We start from the raw sequence: 24133 nt of genomic DNA, 5'->3' as shown, positions 1-24133 counted from the left end.
TTCCTGTGAGTATATAAACGTTGCTGAAGAGTGAGAGAACTTTAACTTATCAGTTGGAAAATTTCTGTGAATAGTCTAGGCAGAGTGTCTAATACATAAGATTAGCACACTCAAGTCCTTTCTGTAACAAACTCAGTAAAAGGAGAAACAGCAGCAAAAAGGACATGATATAGTTCCTCTCTTCTAAACATTATAGAGCAGAAGTAGGCAAATGCAACAAAACAGTAATCTGTTCATCTTTCAGTTGCTGAGTGTGCACAGCCCCTGCTGTCTTCACCTATGAAGCAAAAGTCCCTTACGTCTATGTTCTTAAACTAGATTCAGTCTGGGTGGTGGAAGACACTAGTTGCTTTGTTCTCTTTTCTGGCTCTAGTTGGTGACATTCAGAGTGATTCAGTGCTCTCGTAGTCAAGTATTTGAAAGGATAGACCTACAGCATTTATTATACAGGAACTGGAGTTTAGCTAACCATGGCTTCTGGGCAGCTCCACACCCTGGGCAGTTCCTGCACACAGGGCAGTTCTGGCTGCGGTGGTGCTGGTGGCAGTAGCTACTAATGCAACAACTGTTCATTTTTGCACCTGGGACTGCTGCCCCAGTTGCTCCCTCTCAGTTATGTTGCTAGGATTGTCATGTTAGTGGAAGTCCCAGTAACGCATTTTTAAAGTCCTTAAATTAATTCCTAGCTGCACCTATTTGAAAGCTAAATTCATAATTTTCCTAGATAAAATGGCAGTGACAAGGTAACGTGAAATCTTTGATTGTCTTGATACAAACATAGTTAGTTTCACCATGCTTCTAAAGTATGGCTTCTGGATTTTTATAAAATGGTAGCACTGATCTCAAACTTGCTTTATAAAACTGTAGATCTGGCAGTTTGGGGGACAAACCTTCTAGCATGTAGAGGCCAGTGTGAGTTCTTTTCTCTTCCTATATCAGCAATTATACTGTAGGTCATATTATAACTTGGTTACCCTCCATAATGATGGGAGGCTGATATGGTTGCAAAGGAATAATTGAGTTATAATATGTTTTATATATAATCTGATGTTCCTGATGAGAGAGAGATGCAGAACTTGACTTCCAGGTCCAAGGTAAGCAGCCATTGTTGCAAAGCATGCCTGTGTGAATATGCCAAAAGTCCAGATAATAAGTCCAGCTGTTGCCCATCTGTGCCATGGCTCTCCAACTTCTAAGTAGCCAGGGGTTGCACACCCAGTGAACTGTGCTAGCAGGAGCCTTGTTTGTGTAAGCCATGGGCCTGTGGGCTACCCCCTTCCCGTGCCCGTCCTCTGCACTGCTTGCACATGAGTCAGCTGTTGTACTGTGCATGTGGGTAGCCTGCACTGTGGCTTCCTCCCTGGACTGTGCCACGGGCTTTCCCAGTGCTGCAAGCTGCACTGCCTTCCTCCTCCCCCCACTGGGGTGGAAGCAGGAAGCAAATGAGAACCTTCCCGCAGCAGCAGCCAAAGCAATAGGAGGTGCGGCATTCGGGTAGGGCTGCATATGAACCCTTGGGCTAGGGACAGACATTCAAAAAAGCCTGAGCCTGACTTGATTCAATCTTTGCAGGTTAGTCTAACCTGGCTAGGCTGAATCATTTTGTAACTGTACAGACATCCCAGAAATGCAGGAACATGCTTGCAGTGGCTCAGGCTAGGAGCCTGGGGGCTCTAGAGCAGCCCTCCCTTCCCTTCCATAGTGCTGAGCTGGGGTGTGTGGCCAGGCTCTGGTAGGATGCTCTGATTAGGGAGGGGTTCCTCCCCCTCACCTTCTGACTTGCCCAGCAAGGAATTGATAAGTGTTTATCACCCCATTAAGAAAACAACTGAGGGGCATCACCAGCTACATGTTGATTCTTCCTTTGTCCCTTCTACCACAGCACAGACTGTAGACTGTGGTCTGCTAACTAATGCTAAGAGGTGTCTGTGTAAGGTAGAGGGGAAGGGGAGAGCAGGGGCAAGCCGGGCAGAGGCCTGCAGTCTCTGCTGAGCTCCAGCCAGGGAGCAAAGGGGAGTGACCAGCCCTGCTGTGGAGCAGAGAGCCACACCCAGCCCAGAGAGCATGCCAGGATGTTGGGGGAGTCTGGTTTAACTTGAACCAGCAAGGGGTCTGGGACAGACATTGCATAAACTGGTTTGACCCAGATCAGTTAAGTCTGATACACTATATTCAACCAGGTTTATCTCAAACCAGTTTCAGCCATTTTCAAACTGGTTTATGTGTGCTAAACATCTGTTCTGTTACAGGTTTAACCCAGTTTCTGATCACTTACACTGGTTTATGTGTATTGTCTGTCCCTAGCCTTGTAGGCTGCATGTGACCTGTGGGCCTCCAGTTGGACAGTCCCAATCTTGCAATGACTTCCTTGCTAAGCATAGATGCTTTTTGTTTCATGTTGCCTTTTGTTGTTTTCTCCTTAAGCTATCTTGCTTGAAGGTTGAAAAATACAACTTAATCCTGCATGCCAAGTTTTTTTTTTGTTATTAAGAGTGTAGTGTTGTGTTCCCAGGAGCTGTTGGTGAACTGTCTTTAGGATGAGACGGAGTAAATAAAATGCTGTAGTCAAAGGGCTAAATAGCTGTTGTGAATTTAGCTATTCTGGAACTGATATTTTGTGTGGGCATTTTCTACCCCCCTCCATTCCACCCAGGAAGTTATCTTCCTGAAGAAGAAGTAACAGGGGCTATTTTGATCCATTTCCAAGGACTGTTTAGGCAAACCTTATGGGGTTGGGGAGAGGTCTTTAACCATACCTTGTTAGACAAAGTAAGTGCAAATTTATTATTAATAACTCTAAGGATTAAACTGGACTTTTCAGGGTAATACTGTTAAGTGCTTTTATGTGAAGCACCTGCTTTGGTTCTAAACTTTAAGATTGCTACAGTATTGAGTGACTCCTTATCAGGGTTCTGAGGGAAAACAGAGTAAAATGCAAATGTTCTCCTTTACTGGACAAAAACTGGATTTCTCACTTTAGCAGAGAAACCTGTGGATTTTGCAGTTTTGCAAAGAGCTCTCTGCAGGCTGGCAGAGTTCCAGCCAGCAGGGGGCTGGGAGGGATTGGAAGGAGGGCAGTCAGGCAGGAGGCGGCCAGGCAACCTCGAGAGTAGCTCCCACAGGTAATGTGGTGGGGAGGGGTTGAGCCCCCCATAGGGAGGGAGTTGAGTAGGGCTGAGACTGGGGCTGCTGCTCAGCTGAGTGGGCAGTAGGGCTTGGGGCCCAGGGCTGTAACGTGCAGCTGTAGGGCCCTGGTGAGGAGTGGGGTGGGACTGGGCGTGGCTTGTCTGGGAGAGGGGTGGGGCCAGCTCCCTGCTGATGCATGCAGTTCTGGGAGAGCAGATGGGTATTCACTGTGTGCACTGTGGGCTCAAACTCCTGCCCTTCTGCTGCTGCTGCCCCCCCCCCCCCCCCCCCCCCCCAGCCTCCACAGCCTGGTGGGTGCAACCCGGTGCTGCAGGGAAAGGTGGTGCTGCATGGGGAAGCTGTTTGCCACTGTGAGCTCCATACTGCCCTGGTGACATGTCCCCTGGGTATGCAGCAGCAGTGCGAGGCACACCCCCATACCACTGCCCCTGCTGCTGCCATGTATGCAGGGAACGCATTGCCAGGGCAGCACAGAGCCTGCAGTGGTAAGGAAAACCCTGCGTGGCGCCACTGTGCCCTGCAGTGGTACCCATTGGCTGTGGAGGTCCTGGGCAGGAGCCCAAGCCTGCGGTGTGCACAGATCTGGCAGGCATGGGTCCCCCCTACGCCTTTCTAGGAGTGTACACTGCAACAGGGAACCAGCCCCACCTCCACCCAAGCTGCTAGCAGGTGGGGAGCCAGGCTCCACTCTGCTGCAGCAGCCGCCACCATCAGCCAGGGGCAGAGGTCTGCAGACCTGGGGCCCTGGCCCCGTAGTCTTGGCAGCTGGGGAGCCCTCCAGCAGGACTGGTGGGGAGTGAGGGGCATGAGTAGGGCCTGTGAAGGGGGAGTGAGGGGCACCAGCGGGGCTGTGGGGTCCTTTCATTTTAATCATGGACTTTGGGATTTTTATTGGAATTTGTAGGGGGTTTTTTTTATTGGAAATCCAGGATCCCTGCTTATTAAATAGATCAAAATTTGTATATAACATAGGGTAGGGAGATGTTTCATATAGTTTAATGTTTAGTCATTTTGCACAAGTATCTGTACAAAACAACTAATCAAGTATCATTTATTACACATTTCTTCTGCAGATTTGGTGTTGGTCTTGCCATAATGGTGCTGCCCTTCTCAAAATGTCTGCATTTCCCAAAGAACAGGATGACAGCACTTTACAAATGCCCAAACTCATGGATGGGTCGGTAATAGCTCTTCTGTTTTGTATCGTTTTGCTTAGGAGAGAAGTTATGCTATCCTTGTTTACACAGCTTTCCACATTGTTTTGAATTTTCTGGTGGGTGGAGCCAAAGCATTAGCCAATCAAGCCTTTTTGGTTCCATCACAGCAAGGCACTTTCTCCCATAGGTATGAGTCCTCATCAGAGTAAGCTTATGCAAACTGGGGATAGGTGGGGAAAGAGGGTTTCCCTAAGCTTAAAGTTACAGGCTGTAGTTGTAACTAGCTTACACCTCTACTTAGTTTCTCCAGTCAAGTTTCATTCTTTTCCAGGCAAGTAAATTTTCTCATACTGCTCTCCTTTTTATTTATTTTTTAATTTTTAATAAAAGTCCATGTCAGCTGTTCAAGGATTCCCAATCAAGGTTATTATTTAACCAGCTGAGAACTACTAGCAGCTGGTTTCTAAGAAACCAGTATTTTCTAATCCCAATGAGCTAAAGTAGCAGAGGCAGCTGCCCTCATTCACTAGTTCGTGCAAAAATTAAGTTAAAAAGCAAAAACTCCAGTCAATGGGGGAAGGGAAGGAAGGTTGGTTGGTTGGTTGGTTTGTTTGTTTGTTTTAAAATTAAATGATATTGGGCCAGGAAAGGAAAACTTGGGTGGGAAATGAGTTTTATGAGCCCAGCTTTCCTTTTGGCAGTAGATTCATGGCCCTAAGGTTATTTTTTCCCACTGCATCTGAAAGGAAAAAAAGATCCTTTGAACCACATTTCTGAATGGTAGCTTGGTTCATATAGGTGGAAAGATAAACAAAAGGGTGTTTGTAGTCGGCCTAAAAAGACCTGCAAGATCACTAATTTAGGAACAGAGAAAACTTCCCTGTATTCCCCCACACTCCTAAATTTCTTAGGAGTGGGAGAGTGTATTTACATGAGACTTTTACTGCAGAGCTGACTAATTAGCTCTGCAGTAAATGACTTGGCTTCTACACATGCACCCTTATTAGAGTGTAGGAGACTAATAAACTCTGCGGGTAGTACTTACTAGTACTACCCTGCTGCAGAGTTTGGTTTTCCCTGTGTGTAGCAGCGCACATGTAAATGTACTGGGCTAGCCAGTAGGCAGCCCCATACTGAAGTAACCTCATGCCTCAGCCAGCCCCTCTGCAGCACACTGAGCCTGGTTGGAGCAGTCTCAGGTTGGCAGGCTGATCGTCTGGAGCCCTCTGCTGGCCAGGGCTGCTCCAACCAGGCTTCATGTGCTGCACATGAATCCTCTCCAGAGCTGATGGCTTCTGGGTTTCAAACAGCATGTCCAGGAGCAAAAAACTCCAAAGCAATAAGTGTCAGGTTGATTTGTGTGCTAATTGCATATGTAGATATGCCCAGAATATTACCTAAACCTTGATAATTAATTACACATTTTTAAGACACTATTTGTGTTCCACAAAATAGCAGGTATCTGCAACAAGGTATCAGTTGCAACAGTGGGGCATATATTTCAACCATCACAAAAGTCATTTGATCTTGTCTGTACTCTTAGGTTTTACCTAGTGGTTAACCACTACCAACTATTTTTTTTTTTTTAAACATGCGCGACTGTTTTTGTCTATATAAAGACAAAATAACATTTAACATTGTATATGTTAACATAATCTTAAGTTTGTTAATTAGTATAGATTTGGTATCTACAATTAAACTCTTTTTACTGGCATAATTATGCCAATAAATGATGCAACATCTCATCAACATCAATACGCTGGTAAAGCCCTTATGGAGACAGCTTTATGATGAAAAGTAGTGTAGTTTGTTCTTGTTCAAGAAGTGAAACAAATGTGTCATAGGTCTTTTTGACCCTCTGTCTCTTCTGGTCTGAGCATACTTCTCATTAGGCTTCAGTTTTGCCTTTTTCTGGACTAGTCATAGAATCATAGAAATTAAGGGCTGGAAGGGACCTTGAAAGATCATCAAGTTCAACCCCCTTGCTCTGGGCAGGAATACTGTTGAGATCAAATGATTCCAGCAAGGTGTCTGTCCAGTCTTCTCTTGAAGGCTTCCAAGGTTGGGGACTGCACCACCTCCTTGGGAAGTCTGTTCCCAATTCATGTGGCTTTGCTCCTCTTAGGTCATGTCCCCTGGCTACAGAATACTAATAAAACTTGACAGCTAAATGCCTGCAAATCTTCCCTTTGAAGTGTGATTGAAAAATGGCTTAAAAAAATTATTGGTTAACTTAACTGTAAAGCACAGCACAACAAGTGAGGTTTTTTTTCACCAAAATAAGGTCTATGTGCATGAGTACTACTTACTAACTCCAGACAACTTTTGGTGTTTAGGTTCATCTCAGTTCAAATCCTTTTCTTTCCCTTCAGGAGTGTCTTTTAACATCAGCAAATGTAGTTTAGGCTGAAAGGACACAAAAGAATAATCAAACATCAGGGAGTCAAGCAGACTCTAAAACAGTTAGCTCTGCATTGTCTTTTGGTACTTGAAGTGTTTGCCAGGAGATGGAAATATCCACCACCCTCTGGGTGCATATTTTGACATGAATTCATTAACTTGATGTAACATAGAGTGAACATGCTCATAAAGATGCAGTATTCATAGCTTAGAAGTTCCACGTGTTTTGCAAAACTGCCTGTAAAGGATTTTTATGCCAGTACAGTACATCTACACAAGGACTGTTTTTACCATACCTATATAGTTAGGGCAACAAAACTTTTTTAAATTTTAGACAAGCCCATTCATATGATGGATGTCTTGTATTCTAGAATACCTGATGTGTACTTATATATGAGATGGGTAATGAACCTTGTTACTTTCAGTGATAATTGTCCATGTTTTTTTCTCCAAGCTAGAAGGCTTAATTCTCTTTATCATTTGATTTATTCAGAATCTATAAGACAATTCATGCACCTCCTTATGAAGTCTTGAAAATGGATGACCTTTCAAGCAGCCTTCCATCTCTGCAAGATATCCAAACTGCATACACTAGATTTAAACAGTTGTTTTTGATAGGTAAGTTCTTAAAACTAGACTTTAATAAGAAGAGGAAGAACTAGGATAAGAATTGATACCTACTATAGACTTGTTAACTCTGCATTCAGATAGGTCTATATTCAAGATCTAAGAACTATTAGCAATATAACTAAGTGGTTACTTCCTCTTTTCAGCAGATAGAGAACTCTAAGTAAGATGACAAATGATGTGCCTGTAGATTAGGTGAGATCTATATATTTGACTAGTATCAATCATACTGAAAGCCTGCAGTTTTTAGTTTAACTCTCTGACCAGCCACTTGTATAGTTGAAGCCAGATCGTTTGCATCAGAGCAACTTCCAACGTGGCTAATTGATAAACACTCATCTCTTTCACAGGGATGTAGAAACCTAAATCTGCAAAGTATCTAGGTTCTGGTGTACATTAGAATGGTAGTTATGACAAGCTAGACTACAAAGCTGTTGTATGTAGAGGTTCTGTTGGCTGCAAGGGAACAAAGCTATTCTCTTGGCTAACCTCCCATAGTTAGGGACCTACTTAATTTGTGGCCAGACAAAGGAATTTTTGTGGCTTGGTCACCATACAAATAGCCAATTTCTTTTCTCATGGCCATTTCCTGGTAGCTGTGCCCCTTGCTACTGATTGGTGGAGAGGCCCTGGGGAAAGGTGGGACAAGGGGACAGCTGCCATCTTGGTTGCTGGCTGCTTCTTGTACTGCCCCACCTGGGTGGGCTGCAAGCAGTGAGGACATTTTACCTTTATTAAGTTGCTTTTAATGTTGATTTCTTGGGCAGTTGCTGTTTTTGTGGTTTCTACCCATAGTTTTCTGAACTCGGTGTATTTTGCTCTAAGGCTCTCAAACCCTGGCTATTTTGAGGTTTTACAGGATATTGGACAATACCAGTATAACTCAAGTGATAAAAGACTTTTCTAAATGCAGGTTGGTGTGACTGCATTCTCTTGGTAATTTATATTTAAAACATAATGGTTAATTTGACTCTACATCTTTGAATGAGAATTCCAGTGTTCCAGGCTGTCTTCACTGCAGAGTTAATGTGGGTTATTGTGCTAGCGTTTATTCATTGTGTTTAACATCTGTGCAGCTGTTGCTGATGAACAGCATATATGTTAACTTATTCCAGATCTGATCTCTGTTGCATGCTCCATGCTTGCAGACAGATTTGGCAAGCAGCTACTCTGTAGCAGTGTCCCAGTGTCACTGCAGAACAGTGGTTACCCAAGTTAGGTTATAAGACTTTTGCAGATTCTTAGCAGAACTTTAATTTCAATAACTTCTTTTGCTGTGTGATTCAAAGCTGTATATGTCCTTCTGGGTATCTACAAGGTATCTGTGCTACCATTCTAGGACTCATGAAACTACTGTAACTTGGGACATACTTAAATCGCACTCTCTCTGTTTTCGTAAAAACCATGAAAAACAGCAGTTTCTACGGTAGCTGCAAAAAACGCATCTGCCATGATTTCCTGTGGTACTGCCTGGAAATTGATACCTACACAGTCAGATGGGTGGCAAATTTGACTCGATGGTCTTACCCAGAGAGTGGGATGGATGGTTCATTTTCGACCTGGAGGGATGTGGGCAGTGGAGTCCCCTAGGGTTTGGTCCTCTGGCCTGTGCTATTCAGCACTTTTATCAGTGATTTAGAGGTGGGCATGGAAAGCACGTTGTCCAAATTCACTGATGACACACAGATGTTGGGAGAAGTGGGCACACTGGACGGGGGAGGGACAGAATCCAGCTAGATCTAGACAGGTTACAGAGGTGGGCGGATGACAATAGAATGGAATTCAGCGCAGATAAGTGCAGGGTGCTGCATGTAGGGAGAAGGAACCAGTAACACCTATAGGCTTCTTGTCGATATGGTGGCTGAAAGGGATCTTGGAGTCGTTGTGACTCCAGGATGGACATGAGCCACCAATGAGAAGAAGCGGTCAGTAAAGCTAACTGCACCTTGTGATGCACACCTGTAGATGCACAACAAGCAGGTCCAGGGAGGTGATACTTCCCTCTATGTGGCGCTGGTCAGGCCGCATTTGGAGTACTGCATCCAATTCTGGGCACCGCACTTCAAGAGGGATGTGGCTCATCTTGAGAGGGTCCAGAGTAGGGCCACTCGCATGGTCAGGGGGCAGCAGGCCAGGCCCTATGAAGATAGACTAAAGGGCTTGAATCTATTCAGCCTCCACAAGAGAAGACTGAGAAGGGATCTGGTGGCTGTCTATAACTCACCAGGGGGGACCAGCGGAAAACAGGTGAGGCTCTGTTCCCCCAGGCACCACGTGGGATAACAAGGAATAATGGCCACAGATTGATTGAGAGTAGGTTCAGGCTTGACATCAGGAGGTATTACTTTACGGTTAGGGCTGCCAGGCTCTGGAATGGGCTCACAAGGAAGGTGGTGCTCTCTCCTACCTTGGTGGTCTTCAAGAGGAGGTTGGATGGATATCTGGCTGGGGTATTATGATCCCAGCACTTGTTCCTTCCCAGGGCAGGGGGTCGGCCTTGATCTGTTCAGGTCCCTTCCGACCCTAGAAACTGTGAAACTATGACCTGGGGACTGCTTGTTAAGAGCTTGTTGATGGACCTTAGTCTTCTGAATGTTAAGCATGAGTTGCATTTTCTTGTATGCCTCAGCAAAGATGTCAGTGATTTCCTGAAGGTCTGCTTCTGAGTGAGCACAGACTATAGCGTTATCAGCATACTGGAGGTCAATGATTGAGGTCAGGGTGGTCTGTGTTTTGGCTCCGAGTCAGCTGAGATTTAAATGGCTTACTGTCCATTTGGTAGTTTAGCTTCATTCTGACTAGAAGCTTGTTGGTGGTCAAATATAGTATTGCGGTAAGGAATATCAGAAGTGTTGGAGCCTTGCTTAACTCCCATCTTGACCTCAAAGGGATTTGTGATAGATTTGTTACTGAAAACCAGCATTCGCATACTGTCATAGAGCAGATGAAGAATGGTGATGAATTTTTGATGGGTATCCGTACCTCAGAAGGATCCTCCACAGTGCTTCTCAGTTAACAGTTGAAAGCTTTTGTGGGGTCAAAGAAGGCCATGCAGAGGCGTTTGTTCCTGGTATTTTTCCTGCAGCTGGTGAGTAGAGAAGATCATGCCAGTTGTGCCTCTTGATGTCCTAAATGCACACTGAGATTCTGGAAGGAGCACTTCAGTAAGTGGAACAAGATGGTTCAGACAGGTCTTGCAGTCACCTTTCCTGTGATGGAACTCTGCCAGCCAGCAAAACATTTGTGGCAAAACTGAAAAATCCATGGGTTTCTCTAATAAAATGAGAAATCTGCATTTTCCTGTGCTAAAAGCTAAAATCTGCAGTTTACTCCAGATTTTTCCAGGGGAAATGTAATCAGCAGGGATCCAGGTTTTCCATTGTCATGGCAGTGTAACAGATGCACTTTTCATTTCTACACATTCGCATGTTCAGAAGCTGCTAGTAAGCAAGCTGTCAGCCTACCGATGCAATATAGATTGAGTTTAAAATTCTTACCATTAAAACAAAGGAGCAGGTTGGTGAGGGAGCTGACCTATTACCTGCATCAATTAAAAAAAAATTAGCCTGTAGTAGAGGATATTAATCTTTTAGAGGTCTCTGACTGGAAGAAGCCACTCTTCTAATGGAAATACATGATTATTTAAGAAATAATAACTTTTATAAGAACTTATTTCTGTTGCCTGGAATTTGAGGAACATATCAAGGAATATCGAGACCTTAAAAGCTATAGGGATAACTGTTTGTCCTACCCTGGAATATCTTTGGCACGTTTAAATTTCTCCCCTGCTGAAAAATTCTCAAGCATCAGCAGTTGGGAGTAGGAAGAATTAAGGTAAACATTACAAGATGCGGAGGCTTGTTAACAAGTGGTTCCCCTGCCCATCTTTGTCCCTTGCTTGGATTGTGTTTTATGAATAGAGCACTAGGGACTTGCACCAATAACTTTACTGGAGCTTAAAATCCAGGCTCCCTAGAACAAAAATACCAAGAGTTGTATTCTTAAGTCTACTGGTGCTGCTTTCTGTGTTGATGGTAGTGAGACCTGTAATCCATAGTTGTTGTTTTTTTTTAATTTTTGATTTTTTTTTTAAACTTTTTAGTAATCAGCTCAAACTATTAATGTGAATCACAAGCATGTTCATAATTTTTCTGCCTAGATTTCATGTTGCATTATGCAAGGTTGGGTGAGCTGGAGAAAATAGACCAGGGAAAGGTATCAGCTGAAGTAAAAGCTATTACGTTTTGTCCAGTACTCTCAATAAGAAATTGGTCATCTCATCACCTATACACAAGAAATATTTTTTTCTTCTGCACTTTCTCCCATAGGAAAGAGAAGGACTGCCAGCTTATTCTGCTGTGTTGCATAGAGGGTGAAAGATGGGTTTTTCTCTTTGACCATAGGGGATAGCAGTAGAAGCAATGGCCTCGAGGGGCAGCAGCGAAATCTTAGACTGGAGGTTAAAAGGAACTTTCTGATTATGAGGATGGTGAAAGATTGAAACAGGCTACCTAGAGAAATGGTGGAATCTTCATCCTTGGAAACTTTCAAGAGCAGTTTGGACAGAGACACTTGGCTGGAATATTTTACTTGGGAGTGATCCTGCCTTGAGTAGATGCTGAACTAGATGACATAGTCCCTTCTGGCACTGCTTTCCTGTGATCCTGTGTTCCTCCAAAGAATGGTTGAAATCACAGCTTGAGCCATTTAGCTGTTTAGCTTGTCATCTCTCCCTCTGTCTATAATATTGGGGTCTTCTCTACTGCTATCCTTGCTCCTGTCCCAAGTCAAAATCATTGTCCCTGCTCAGAAGCTTGCCAGCCAGGACAGTGGCCCTGTACTTAGGACAGTGATGACCATGTGGCCAGACTCCTCATGAAAAGGATGGATAGTTGTGTGACTTGGCATTGCATTCATCTTTGTCTTTGGAATCAAGCATTTCTTAAAGTTATAGTGTACTTGCCGTTCATCCACTTGATCCCCAGTATTTCAATTCTCCTTCATCGCAGTGCAGATTTTCTATCTTTCACAAGTCATAGTCCCTGGACCATTTAAACTAGGGGCTAAAGAGAACCCTGAGGTCATTCTCTAATCAGGATGGCATTCTGACTGTTTGAGATGAGTTAAGTATTACAGAAATGGAGCAGTCCTTCTGGATTTAAAGGTTAAATGCCAACTAAACAAAATTGGCAGATACACTTCTGTTCGCATCAGGAGAGTAGAAAGTGGTAAGTTGGAAAATACAGGCTCAGAGAACTGTGTAGAGGTACTGAAGGCCCATCAAAACCTGAGAGATGGTACTTGAGAAACTTGTTTGCATCCTTACTCCAAACTAGGGAAGTTGAAGCCAGCCTTAAAATGAAAGCTCTAGCCTGTATCTCCAACTGGACAATCGCATGTAAGTTCAGAATGCAAGCCTGGGCATAAGGGTTTTACAGGAGAAAGATTAGAAGATGGGGGAAGGTTGGACTAAAATTTGAGTACTCGGGCTGTGCGCCATGCATATGTACCCAGTAACTGATCAGCTGACCAGTTGTACTGTAATCTGCATCTGCAACAAGCTAGCCAAATACAGTGAAGTTAACTTCATTGTATAAAATGGTGAAGGGGTTTTGTGTAATGTCACGACCTGTGGCTAGAGGCAATACAACTTGAATTCAACTCTGTGGTGAAGGTGAGACTCTTAAATGGGTTGGAGAGCTGTTTGTTATATTCTGATTTGTCTACTGCAACCAAGAAAGAGCAGTTTTACTTGTGTTCAGAAATGGTTTTAAATTTAAACTGAGAATTAGCAAAGAGTTGGCTAGTTACACTGTTACAACTTGACCTGAATACTTTTCAAATACTGCTGTTGATTAGTGTCTTTGCATCCAGCAGGTTGTACATTTAAACTAAATACTGAACATTTTAAAGCCCTAGTTCTGTCGGCCTCTAAGCTCATGAGGTGCTATTGGCCATTGACTTCTTCAGCAAGACCTGTTCGTGAGGATACATTTACATTTTCTAAACATTGGCAGCACCATGGCTTAACTGCCCCCTCCTTTCCCCCCCCTTGAAAATCTTTCACTTCAAGACAGTTATTCCCAATGAAAACCGTTACCTTTCAATACAGTAACAAACTTGCTGTGTATTTTATATATACAGGGTAAACATTGGCTCCTGAACATAGGATTTTCAAAATTATTAGGTATGTTTTCACTGCAGAGGTATATTGGGTTTTACCAAGAGGTGTTGCCCCACCCTGTCTGATTTTACATGTTAAACCTATCCAAGTAAGTGGTGGTTTTAAATGTGGATACCAGGCGTGGCTGGAAGGGTATGGATTAGAGCCAGTTTCCACTTTGGCTCAAACTGGTAATCTATCCATTTCTTAATAAATATGCATGTTGATTCATAGGTAGTGCTGGTCATTCATTGCTTTCCTGCAATTTTTACACATCCAGATGGACAAATATTCTCCTACAACTTGCTGAGAGAATTGTAGAGCAGTGCAAAAAACCAAGGGTTTATACTCCCAGGAATTATAGCCAGTCCACTATCTTTCCTCCATTGCTTCTGGGCATTATGGTGAGGGAAGAGGGGTGGAGGAAGCAGAGCACCAGTTAATTTGTAGACTCCAGCCAGGTTTTGCAGTGTGGCTGTTCACACCCAAGGCAAACTAACCTGGATCAGACCCAGATGTGTATTATGTGGGTTAGGTGTGGTAGCCAAAGTGATACGTTATACTGTTTGGAAAAAAAAAATAAATCTGGGACTTCCATTCCTAATGGAGTATAGCTTGATAACGGGATTTCAGTTTGACTCTTACTCAAATTAGGAAGTAGCAAATGTATCATGGAGTCTTTGCTTAGAAATGTTAGGATAGTCTCTCAGTAAGTTGTAATGAAGCTCTAGACTCTCTAGTAGAGGAACATTTTAAATGGGAAACATTCTTTAATAGGAAACAATCTGAAATTGTAATGACTAAAATAAATTGCTTTTAAATTAATAATAGACCTCAAAACAAGCCACGTAGCTATTTTTATAGTGTCCTAGTTGGTTGGTTCTGCAGATCCTCCTAATCCTGTTTTCCCCTCTTGTCTAGCAGCCTCATCTCAATGAGAGCCATCAGCTAGCCAGCTGCCTAACAAGTTGTCTGCCTCTTGGTAGCTTCTTATCCTTACCACAGTTGTTCTTTACTTGAGTCTGAGTGGATGGGTGGTGGTGGCTTCGCTCCACTTCAGAAACATCAGTATAGATTTAAAAAAAAAAAAGCAGAGGTATCTTCTGGGCATGAATTTGAATTTGAAGGGTTTTTTTGGAAATTGACTTAAGTTTATAGTACATTCATACAAAGTTATTGCTGTTGCACAGCTATTTTAAAATGAACCAGGTAAGTATTTAAAATGGTGGTGCTGTTCCAAAACTTGCTAGGCTTTAGGTTTCTTTTGGTTTAGAGCTCTTATCATTCAATATATATTTTTTTTAAATTTTATTTTGATCTCTTATTTGCCTGTGGTATTATACATGGCTGTTTTGTTCTAAACTCTGCATTAAAACTTATCTTAATCATTTTAAATACCCAGCTAAATTCATGATGCTTCTTACAATTCAGAAAGAAAGAAATCTAGATTACATAACACTCAGTTCTTTCAGTGGAAGGAGATTAGCACCCAAGGAAGCAGTTATTTCCTTAAATGAAACTTGAAAAGCTAGAATATTACCTATTATGTAAAATCTCTAAATGTATAAATATATGAAATATAAATTCTATATGTAGAACAAAATCAACTTAAATCTTTAATTCTGCCTTTCTGTTAGTTGCAGTAACAAAGTTCAGTTTGTTACTTAAGTGTGCCAAATGTATTGAGTTCCACATGCCCCTACAACATGGGCTGGGCTGCTGACTGATAGACCTCTTAAAAATGCAAGGCATTCATATGGTGGAAAGCTCCATAGAAGGAGGACTGAGAATCTTTGGATAAATCATTTGCCAAAAAACCCTTGTTCTTCGTTTTGCAAAACAGGTCACTAGTTTGACTTGGATTTTCTTATAGATTCAGCCAAATAAAGGTATTCCAAATACCATTTAGAAAACTGGAATTAGCAGTGATGTTTCCCTCTTCTGGCAACCAGGTTTTGCTCTAAGAATTGGGTGGCTTTCAGATTCCTGCTCTGTTAGGCAGGATAGGGATTTAAAACCAGTTCTCCCAGATTCATCACTGAATGTTCAAGTCACAAAGTCACTGAAGTGTAAAGTAGGGAAGGGATGCATGCTTGTCACATTTGTGAATTGAGCCTGATGTTTTGCTTCATTTTCAAGGAACTAAAGCTACTTGTTTGATGTGAAACAAATTTGTATTTTTGGTCTGGTGGCCAAACCAAGCAAATATGTGCACAACTCTCTAGAAGTTGCTATGCAGGTTAAAGAGTTAACAGGTTTTAAACAAGCTAAAAATTTCCCCTTCCCCAGTTGTGTGACTAGTTTGGTTCTGTAGCTATCTCTAAAAGGTAAGATTAGACAATCCTGAATATGTTGTGTGAAAGTGTATTCTATGGGGGCCAGGAAAGGACTTTCACTTTTCTTTGAGGCAGTAAAGCATAAACCCAGTTTTCTTTTGCAGGGAGACTTTACAAGCAGCTAGTACAGCTTTCTAGTCTTTCTGAAACTTATCTGTAGTTGAGCAGTCAAAACAATGTCAGATTACATTTCCAGTTGCTTTCTTTGATTCACTGTAGTCTGATCTGTACCTGTGGAAAGGAAGCCTGCGAAGTTCCTTTAATGAACAGGAAGAGTTTTATTCGCTTTGCAAAGCAAATTCCTGGGAATGGCTCCTATAAGCAGCCCATTCCTTTACAGAGAAAAGTTTTGCAGATAGTGGACTTCCCTGTCCCTTAACTGTGGGTCAGAGGGTGCTCTTGGAAAATTCCTTGCCTGTTAGGAATATAAGCTATCTAGTTTTTGTTTTTAATCTGCTCTACTGTTTTTGTATTGGACACAGGTTGCGTTAAAAGTATCAGTCTTCTGTTGATAAGTCTGCTCTTTGTACACTCCAGCCCACTGACTAAACTCTACAGGAGAACCAGTGGGTACTAGAAGGTAGAGCACTTCAGCGGTGAACTCGGGGAGAGAGAACAGATGTGCTCCCTTGCTTGTTTGGCTTTTGGCAGTGGTATTTCACAGAGGCTGCAGAGAGAGGAGGATAGATGGGTATATCTCAGCCCTGCTGAAGAGGGGGTCTGTTCTTCACCTATATGAAACTGCAGATTGCAATTAATAGGGGAAAGGTCAGGTAAAAATGTCACGGGTCAAACCATCAGAACTCTTGGGGAGGCAATATATTTTATTAAACCAACTAGATAGTTGCAAAAAAAATCCTTTGTTTGCAAGCATATAAACAGGTCAAAGGATAGCATTCTGCAGCATAAAGCTTCACTGGGGCTTGGGGAGCAGGGGCAGAGCAGGACAGTAACATCAGTAGAGTACTGTAGAAAAGACTGATGCTAGAGGGAGTGGGTAGGGGAGTGAGGAAGGAAAGCCAAAAAATGATGGGAAGAGAAAATTTTAAATGACAGGAGGCATTGTTGAAGAGGTGTCAAAGGAACAAAGTCTTTATAGGAAGAGGCAAGATGGAGAAAAAAAGGCTTCGTTTGAGAGAGATTTCCTGCTCCTGGTTTCATTTTGATTCTGAGTTGACAACTCCTGGACCTGGCACAAGGCCTGTGGTCCAGTATTCTACAGTGGAGGTGGTGATCTCCTGTTTTATATTGATATCTACAAGTACTCTAAACCTTCACCAAGCTAGTACCAACTAGTTTGCTGTATTTCTGATGGAAATGAGTGGCGGATCCTGCTGTTTGATACATTGGACAAAGTTGCTTGCTTGCCTTTTTAACCTGAACTTAAAGTAAGAATTGAACTACTTTAACATACTGCATGTGCTTCATTCCCCTTGCCAGTTGTATCCTACTTGTCCATCTTTTGCTTTTTTTTAGCATTTTTCTCCCTGTTGCTGCAATTTAACAGGTTAATTCTAAAATGGTAGGTAGGACTCCAGTAGGTTGTATATTGTATTGTATACTGTGTTCTAAAATTAATATTTAGAAGTTTGTTTGGTTTTTTTGCTTGCTTCTTTACGTAATACGTAGTTAACTTTTGTAGAATTCATTGCCAGAGGAGGTGGTAGAACAGGGGTGGGCAAAATGCGGCCCGTGGGCCAGATGCGGCCTGCCAGGCTGTTCTATCCAGCCCGCGGGGCCCCTAAAACATTTAGAAAATTAATATTTATCTGCTCCTGGCTGCCTGCCATGCAGCCCTCAATGGCTTGCCAAAACTCAATAAGTGACCCTCCGCCCTAAATAATTGCCTGCTTCTGTGGTAGAGAGAGCAGCCAGGTTCAAAAATGGCATTTTTTTAATGAGGTTTGATAGAATCGTGCCTAAGGTGTGTGGTATATTTTGTTTTCTTTTTTAAAGAATTAACTTAACTTGAATTTAATTCGTTGCATGCCTGATATCCATCCTAGCTGAAGACTTAATTTGATATGACATCGTACTATTAAGAACAATGGTGCATACATACACACAACCTAATTTTCTGTTTTTACAGATAACAGCGCACACTTCTGGGATACAGATGTAAAGTGGTTTTCATTACTGGAGAGCACAAACTGGCTAGAAATCATTAGGTTTGTTAAAATATTTGGACTCCATCTTTGCTAAATCTGTCTCTGTTTTCTAGCTGTGGATAACCAGTTTTAAACAGCTGAAACTTTTCACATGAAAAGGACTTCTTAATATTTCAGTCAAAATGCTGTTTCAGGAGTCTGGGATATGTAGATGAAGTTTGACCTACATGTATGCTTTCATGATGAAATGTTAACAGAAAACTTACAGTTCACCTTCTATGTTCCATACTAGATAAATGGCACGCTGCAAAAAAACCCCCAACCAACCGAAAAACAAAAAAGTATGGGAGGGTAAAGGGAGGGACCATGGTATTAAACAAACCTTGTTGGGGCAAAGTTCTGCTATATCCAGAAATATGAAGCCATTTCGATTCATTTGGGGAAGAGAAGTTTTGTTGTTTTTTGGGGGGGTTTTTTGTTTTTCTTGCTATAGGTGATTTTTCTATAATAAAAAAAAATGGAGATTGGGGAGGGTAAAGTTATACCCTGTGCTTCATCAGATGCACCTCTGTCTTATGAATGCCTCAGAGTAATGAATACCATATGTACTCAGATGCAAGATCTGCCTGCCTTCCCTAATAATTTGAATCAATCTATCATGGGGAGGTCTAGGATTTTGAAGAGGGTGGTGCAGATCGTGTAGTTTATCATCCTATAACAATATATTTTTCTCCAGTTAAAAAGAAACTAGATGCTATCATTTGCTAGGGGCCTAGTGCTATATTGTTTAGTTTAATATCAAAGAAGAAATAAGTGTTCAACTAAGCTGCTGGATATATTAAGGTTAAAAAATATAACAAACTAGGCAAAATAGTGAATATATAATTTCATTAATCCTGCAGTAATTTCAGTTAAATGTACATTTCTTATTCAGATCTGTAAAACAATCTAAGTCTTGAGGGTCGTGACAATGCATCCAATACTTCACTGTCAGCCACTTCAACAACGGAGTTAATATTCACCCAAGTTAACATTACCACACTTGAGTTGAGGTTCTAGCTGGAGTTGAAAATAGTCTGCAGGGCCATGAAATACAAGAATGACATTACTAGGAATGGGATACAGAGAGCAGAATTACAGAAGAAAGTGGAATAGTGGAACATCAAGGATATAATCAACACTTGTTACAAAGGAGAATGGAGTGAAGTGATTAGCAGGAATTGGATTACAAAGAGCTGTTAAGTCAGTTGACTCCCACAGTGCTGTCTAAATAGAAGTGCCACTGCCTCTTCCAGGCAGTTCATTTTGAAATTATTGATTAGAGCAGGAATTGAACCAAAGGGAGGGTACAACTGCACCCCCTCCAGATCTACCTCTGGACTCTATACATGGAAAATTTTGATACAATTTTTCCATATATAATTATTGGAGAGTTGTTTTCCCTTTTCTAACCTCTCCTTTTTTAATTCATCCCCCCTTCTTGCTGCAGTGGAGGATTCAAGTAGCCTACCCCTTGCTGCCTGCACCTCCCTCTTCCCCCTCCACCCCGGCCACTACTTGCCCACTGTGCCACCACTTACCCTGTCTTGCAGCTCTGGCTCTAGCCCCACTCTGGCTTGGAACACATGGTGACTCTTGCCATGTGGCAGTGGTTGCAGCAGCTGTAGCTCCTACCCTGTGATGAAGGGTAAGCAGCAGAGACTGAGGAGGGTAGGGCGGGGTGGGCGTGGGTAGCAGCTGCAGCTCTAACCCCAAGCCCAGTTTGGGGCTGGAGTTCCTGGCTTACATGATGAGCCCGGTCCTGCGGGGGTAAGCAGCTCCCCTCCCCTCGCTACCGGCTGGGGGCCGCGGGCCCGCCCCCCCCCCCCCCCCCCCCCCCCGGTGTGTTGAAGACGGGGGTGGAGAGGACCTGGTCTTTATATTTGAGTAAATACAGTCTCCAAATCATTGTCCATTTGAAGTGTCCTTGTCATTCTGTCAGTGTCAGTAAACATCAGACTAAAGGTGAAATGTGAAAGCCTTAAAATTGATTTACATTTTGCGTTTAAATTAAAAAACAAAAACAACTTATTCAAGACACAGTATAAAATTCAAATTTAAGGTTTTTTGCTTCCCTAACACTAAATTTGCAAAGTAGTTTTTCAAGTTAATTTTAGAGGTGCACCAATACATTGGTCTGATATCAGATCGGAACAGATTATAAAGAAAACTGACAGTATTAGAAATCAGCCTGATGTGGCTGATTTAATTTGGCTAATAAATGCCCATGCGTGTGTGCAGCCACAGTGCAGCGTGTAGGTGGCAAGGAACATCCCTAACACTAAATTTGCAAAGTAGTTTTTCAAGTTAATTTTAGAGGTGCACCAATACATTGGTCTGATATCAGATCGGAACAGATTATAAAGAAAACTGACAGTATTAGAAATCAGCCTGATGTGGCTGATTTAATTTGGCTAATAAATGCCCATGCGTGTGTGCAGCCACAGTGCAGCGTGTAGGTGGCAAGGAACATAGCCCGGCAGGCTCCTGCTGCTGCATGCACCCCAGGAGGGTGTGGGGTGGGGGTTGTGTGCCTGGATTCTGCACAGGGTATGGGTGGGGTGGGCTGTGGGCTGGGGCTGTGCTAGGCTCTTCCTGGCGGGGGTGAGGGGGTGGGCCAGGGTTGCACTCAGGGCGGTGGTGTTGGGAGGCGGGGGACTACAATAAATGTTGGGGTGGCTGCAGCCCCCTCCCAGCACTGCTGCTGCCCATCCCGAGCTCAACCTGGCCCAGACCCCACTGGGAAGAGCCTGGCACAGCCCTGGTCCCAGCCCGCAGCTGCAGCCCACCCTGTGCAGATCTAGGGACACATGCTGTGCCCCCCCCATCCCTGTTTGAGCTCCCCCACTGCCCTACCCTATTTGAGCAGCCCATGCCTCTTTCCTTCCCCCTCCCCTTCCACCACAACTGACTTACCAGCTGCACAGAGCTCTTCAAGCTGCCATGCTGTGTGTCGGAAATCAAATCGGTATCAGCCAATATGCCTCCTTAAAAATCAGCTATTAGTATTGGCCCCCAAAATCTCTATCGGTGCACCCCTCGTTCATATAATGTCAGATGGTCACAAATTTTTAAATTCTGATAATGCTACTTAATCTTAACCAGTTGAAAATACAAGTCCTGTCTTTCTTTCTGTACCACAATAGACGATGTCTGAAAAAAGCAATAGAGGTGGTTGAACAGCTGGAAAGACAGACTACAAATGTTCTGCTTATAGGTAAGAGTTCTTCAGGATTACCATCCTCCTCTTCACATACTGAATTTTAAATTATAATTTTTCAATCGTGTGCAAGGAAGGGAAAATAAGTAGTTCAAACTCCTAAGCATCTAATGCTGTGCTTAAAATTTTCATAGCATCTCACTTAAAACTATTTGCTAGGATACCTTGCCCTGGACTTCTACCTCACCTGGTTTAAAATTTGGCATGCATAGCCCCAGCTAAAGAGGGACTCAAAGGGGTTGGAATTAAATATTCAAGAACTTGTATAGTTGAATCGGAATCTCTTGCTGGTGTTTTTTGGTTTCTGCACAACTGTGTTAAAGTGAATTTTGGGACTGTTTAACTTCAGTATAATTAAACTGTTAAATGGGCATGGGGGTGGAAATCTATTTGCTGACTTTGCATATGAAAATTTGTTGCAAGCCTGTGGGATTGTTATGGTTTTCATGATCAACTTTTTATCTAAGGATTAATCGTTTAATTAGACATGCATAAATAAGATCAAGTATGTCTTTTGTTATATCACTTTTGAGAACCTCGGCTCTTAAACTTAGAGCTGAATATGCTCACTAATGACCAGCATGATACAGCTACATAAAATCAATCTTAACTGCACTGGTTCAGAATCTAAAGGTGGTCCGCCTTGTCAGTGCCTTTGACATGCACTAGATTTTTAGAATGTTGTTTTTTTCTCAAATTGTAGATCAACTCTTAAAGTATCATGAGACTCTGTTGCTCTAAATAGACAAGTATGTGTTACGTTAAACAATAGGGTGAACGTGGTAGTTTGTCATATACAAGTAAGCACCAGCAAGACTCCTGCATACTTGGTTTAGATAAACCTTTGCAAGCTCTTGGAGTAACTGAAGAATGGGATGGAGCAGATGTACCATGGAGCAAAATGACTGAGAGAATTTGGCATGCATCTTGTAAAGAAGTTGGGGAATTTGCCCTTTCTCTTTGTCCCCCTCATTTAATTTGCCATTCTTTGCCATTTCCTTTTCTGGTAGTAAATGTTAGACTGAAGGTGGAAGGCATGAGGGGTGAAGTAAACACTGAAGACCCTCATCAGTCTCATGTCTGTCCTTAAATAATCAAGTTTGTCTTTTTGATTTCACCATAGCTCTTAGAGTCTAGCTCAGAATAAGCCAGAGCTCGAATAAGAAAAAATGCACACACCATAAAAGTTAAGTTTTGGTATTAAACTTCACTTAACGAGCTCGAGATATCAATCCGCTGATCTTGCGTGTAGTTTTTAATACAAAACTGTGTGGTATTGTGTTCCATGAGCATGTTCTGCTAAATGCATATGGGATTTCATTTTCGTAAACTGACTACAGGTTTTGTTTTTTTTCCCCTAGAGCAAGTCTCATGGCCTTAGACTTCAAACTAAATCCCCTTGAACAAACCTGGGCTTAGAAATAACAGAACCATGAAACTGTTGGTTTTAAAACTACTAGTGTTTAACTCATGAAAATCAACTTCATCTCTAAAATTTGCTATTTCATTTTTTTCTATGAAAATAGCAAAATTACCTGTAAACATGCACTTGGTAAAACTGCTTGTTACCAGAGTTATGGCTGTTCTTAAACAATCAGTCCTTTAGGTTAGGGACAGAAATTACACACAAACCAGTATGTGATTTGGAAATTTGGCTCGGATCTGTAACACAGCAGAAGTTCAGTGCATGTAAGCTGCTTTCAAAATGGCCGAAACCAGTTTACGATAAACCTGGATAAATGTAGTATCAAATTCTAACTTATTTAGGTTAAATTGGTTTATTAAACTTCTGTCCCAGATCCCCTCCAGATTCAAGGTAACTCACAGCCCCCCTAGCATTTCAGGATGCTTTGCACCTCCCCTGCAAACTCCCCCTTGCAGAGTAGGTGGGTTAGCCTTGACTCAAGCTGTCTGCTCCAGCTGAGCGGGTGCTCTAGCATCCCCAGCTTTTGGCCTGGGCCACTGCAGGCATGTGGCTGTATTTCTGGAATCAAAAGTGGATGCCTGTTCATTTGCTTATAGGTTCAGTCTACACAGCTTAGACTAACTTGCAAAGATTAAATAGATCCAGCCTTTGGCTTTTTGACTGTCTGTACCTGGCCTTAATCACCTCTAAGCAACCAAATAAATGTTTTCAGCTTTAATACAGGCATGAAAGTCTAAACATATATCCTAAAATAGGTAAACTGGAACTTGGCAATCCATTAAAACAGTACTTCTTTAAGAATCTTTCAAAATAAGGCCATCCTAAAATTGAGACTAAGTGTTTTGTCTAGTGATAGTGAACATACCACTGATCCTTGTCCTTTTGATATTGCTTTCTAGAGGAGAATGCCTCTGATTTGTGCTGTGTAATATCTAGTCTAGTCCAAGTGATGATGGATTCGTACTGCAGAACAAAGTTTGGCTTTCAGAGCCTTATTCAGAAGGAGTGGGTAATAGGAGGACATAGCTTTTTGGATCGTTCCAACCATTTACGTAAAAGTGACAAAGAGGAGGTATGTTTCTTGACTATTGGTTACCTACATCTTCACACTGGAGAAGGATGAGTGTTGGGCTAAAGTGCATCTTCACTGAGGATATTCAGAAAGACTCGTTTTGCTTTATGGATTGCAGACAGCCATGCTTTATTTGAATGGGAAATAACACTTTTAAGGCCTTACCTTGATAAGGAGCTGCATTTCTGGTATTCACTGTCACAATACATTTTTAAACAACTTTATGCAAGGATAATCTTAGACTGCAAGATATTTTCAAGGCTGCCGTGACTTAGCACTAGAAAAACTGGATGTGCTTTTTAGAATGTTTGTCTTTTCATTTGTAGCTATAATTCCTTCAAATAATCTGTATTATTAAAATATTAAGATGACTAGTATCACTCACAAGTGAATTTAAACATCCATGGCTACAGAATCCATGCCATGTTTTTATTTTCA

At 42.3% G+C, this 24133-nt stretch overlaps 1 protein-coding gene across 1 annotated transcript in view; it reads left to right on the top strand.

Moving 5' to 3' along the window:
* Positions 1-24133, top strand: part of MTMR12 (myotubularin related protein 12) — a 45431-nt gene that overhangs the window by 12825 nt on the left and 8473 nt on the right. Inside the window, exons 8-11 of the mRNA XM_025198481.1 lie at positions 4221-4324; positions 17920-17998; positions 21124-21194; positions 23523-23695. Of these exons, the coding sequence (XP_025054266.1) occupies positions 4221-4324; positions 17920-17998; positions 21124-21194; positions 23523-23695 (427 nt within the window). The remainder of the gene's footprint in view (positions 1-4220; positions 4325-17919; positions 17999-21123; positions 21195-23522; positions 23696-24133) is intronic.

Source organism: Alligator sinensis, unplaced genomic scaffold (genome assembly GCF_000455745.1).
Source record: "Alligator sinensis unplaced genomic scaffold, ASM45574v1 scaffold347_1, whole genome shotgun sequence".
In the NCBI taxonomy this organism is placed as follows: domain Eukaryota; kingdom Metazoa; phylum Chordata; order Crocodylia; family Alligatoridae; genus Alligator; species Alligator sinensis.
This window is presented reverse-complemented; position numbering and strand designations above follow the sequence as displayed.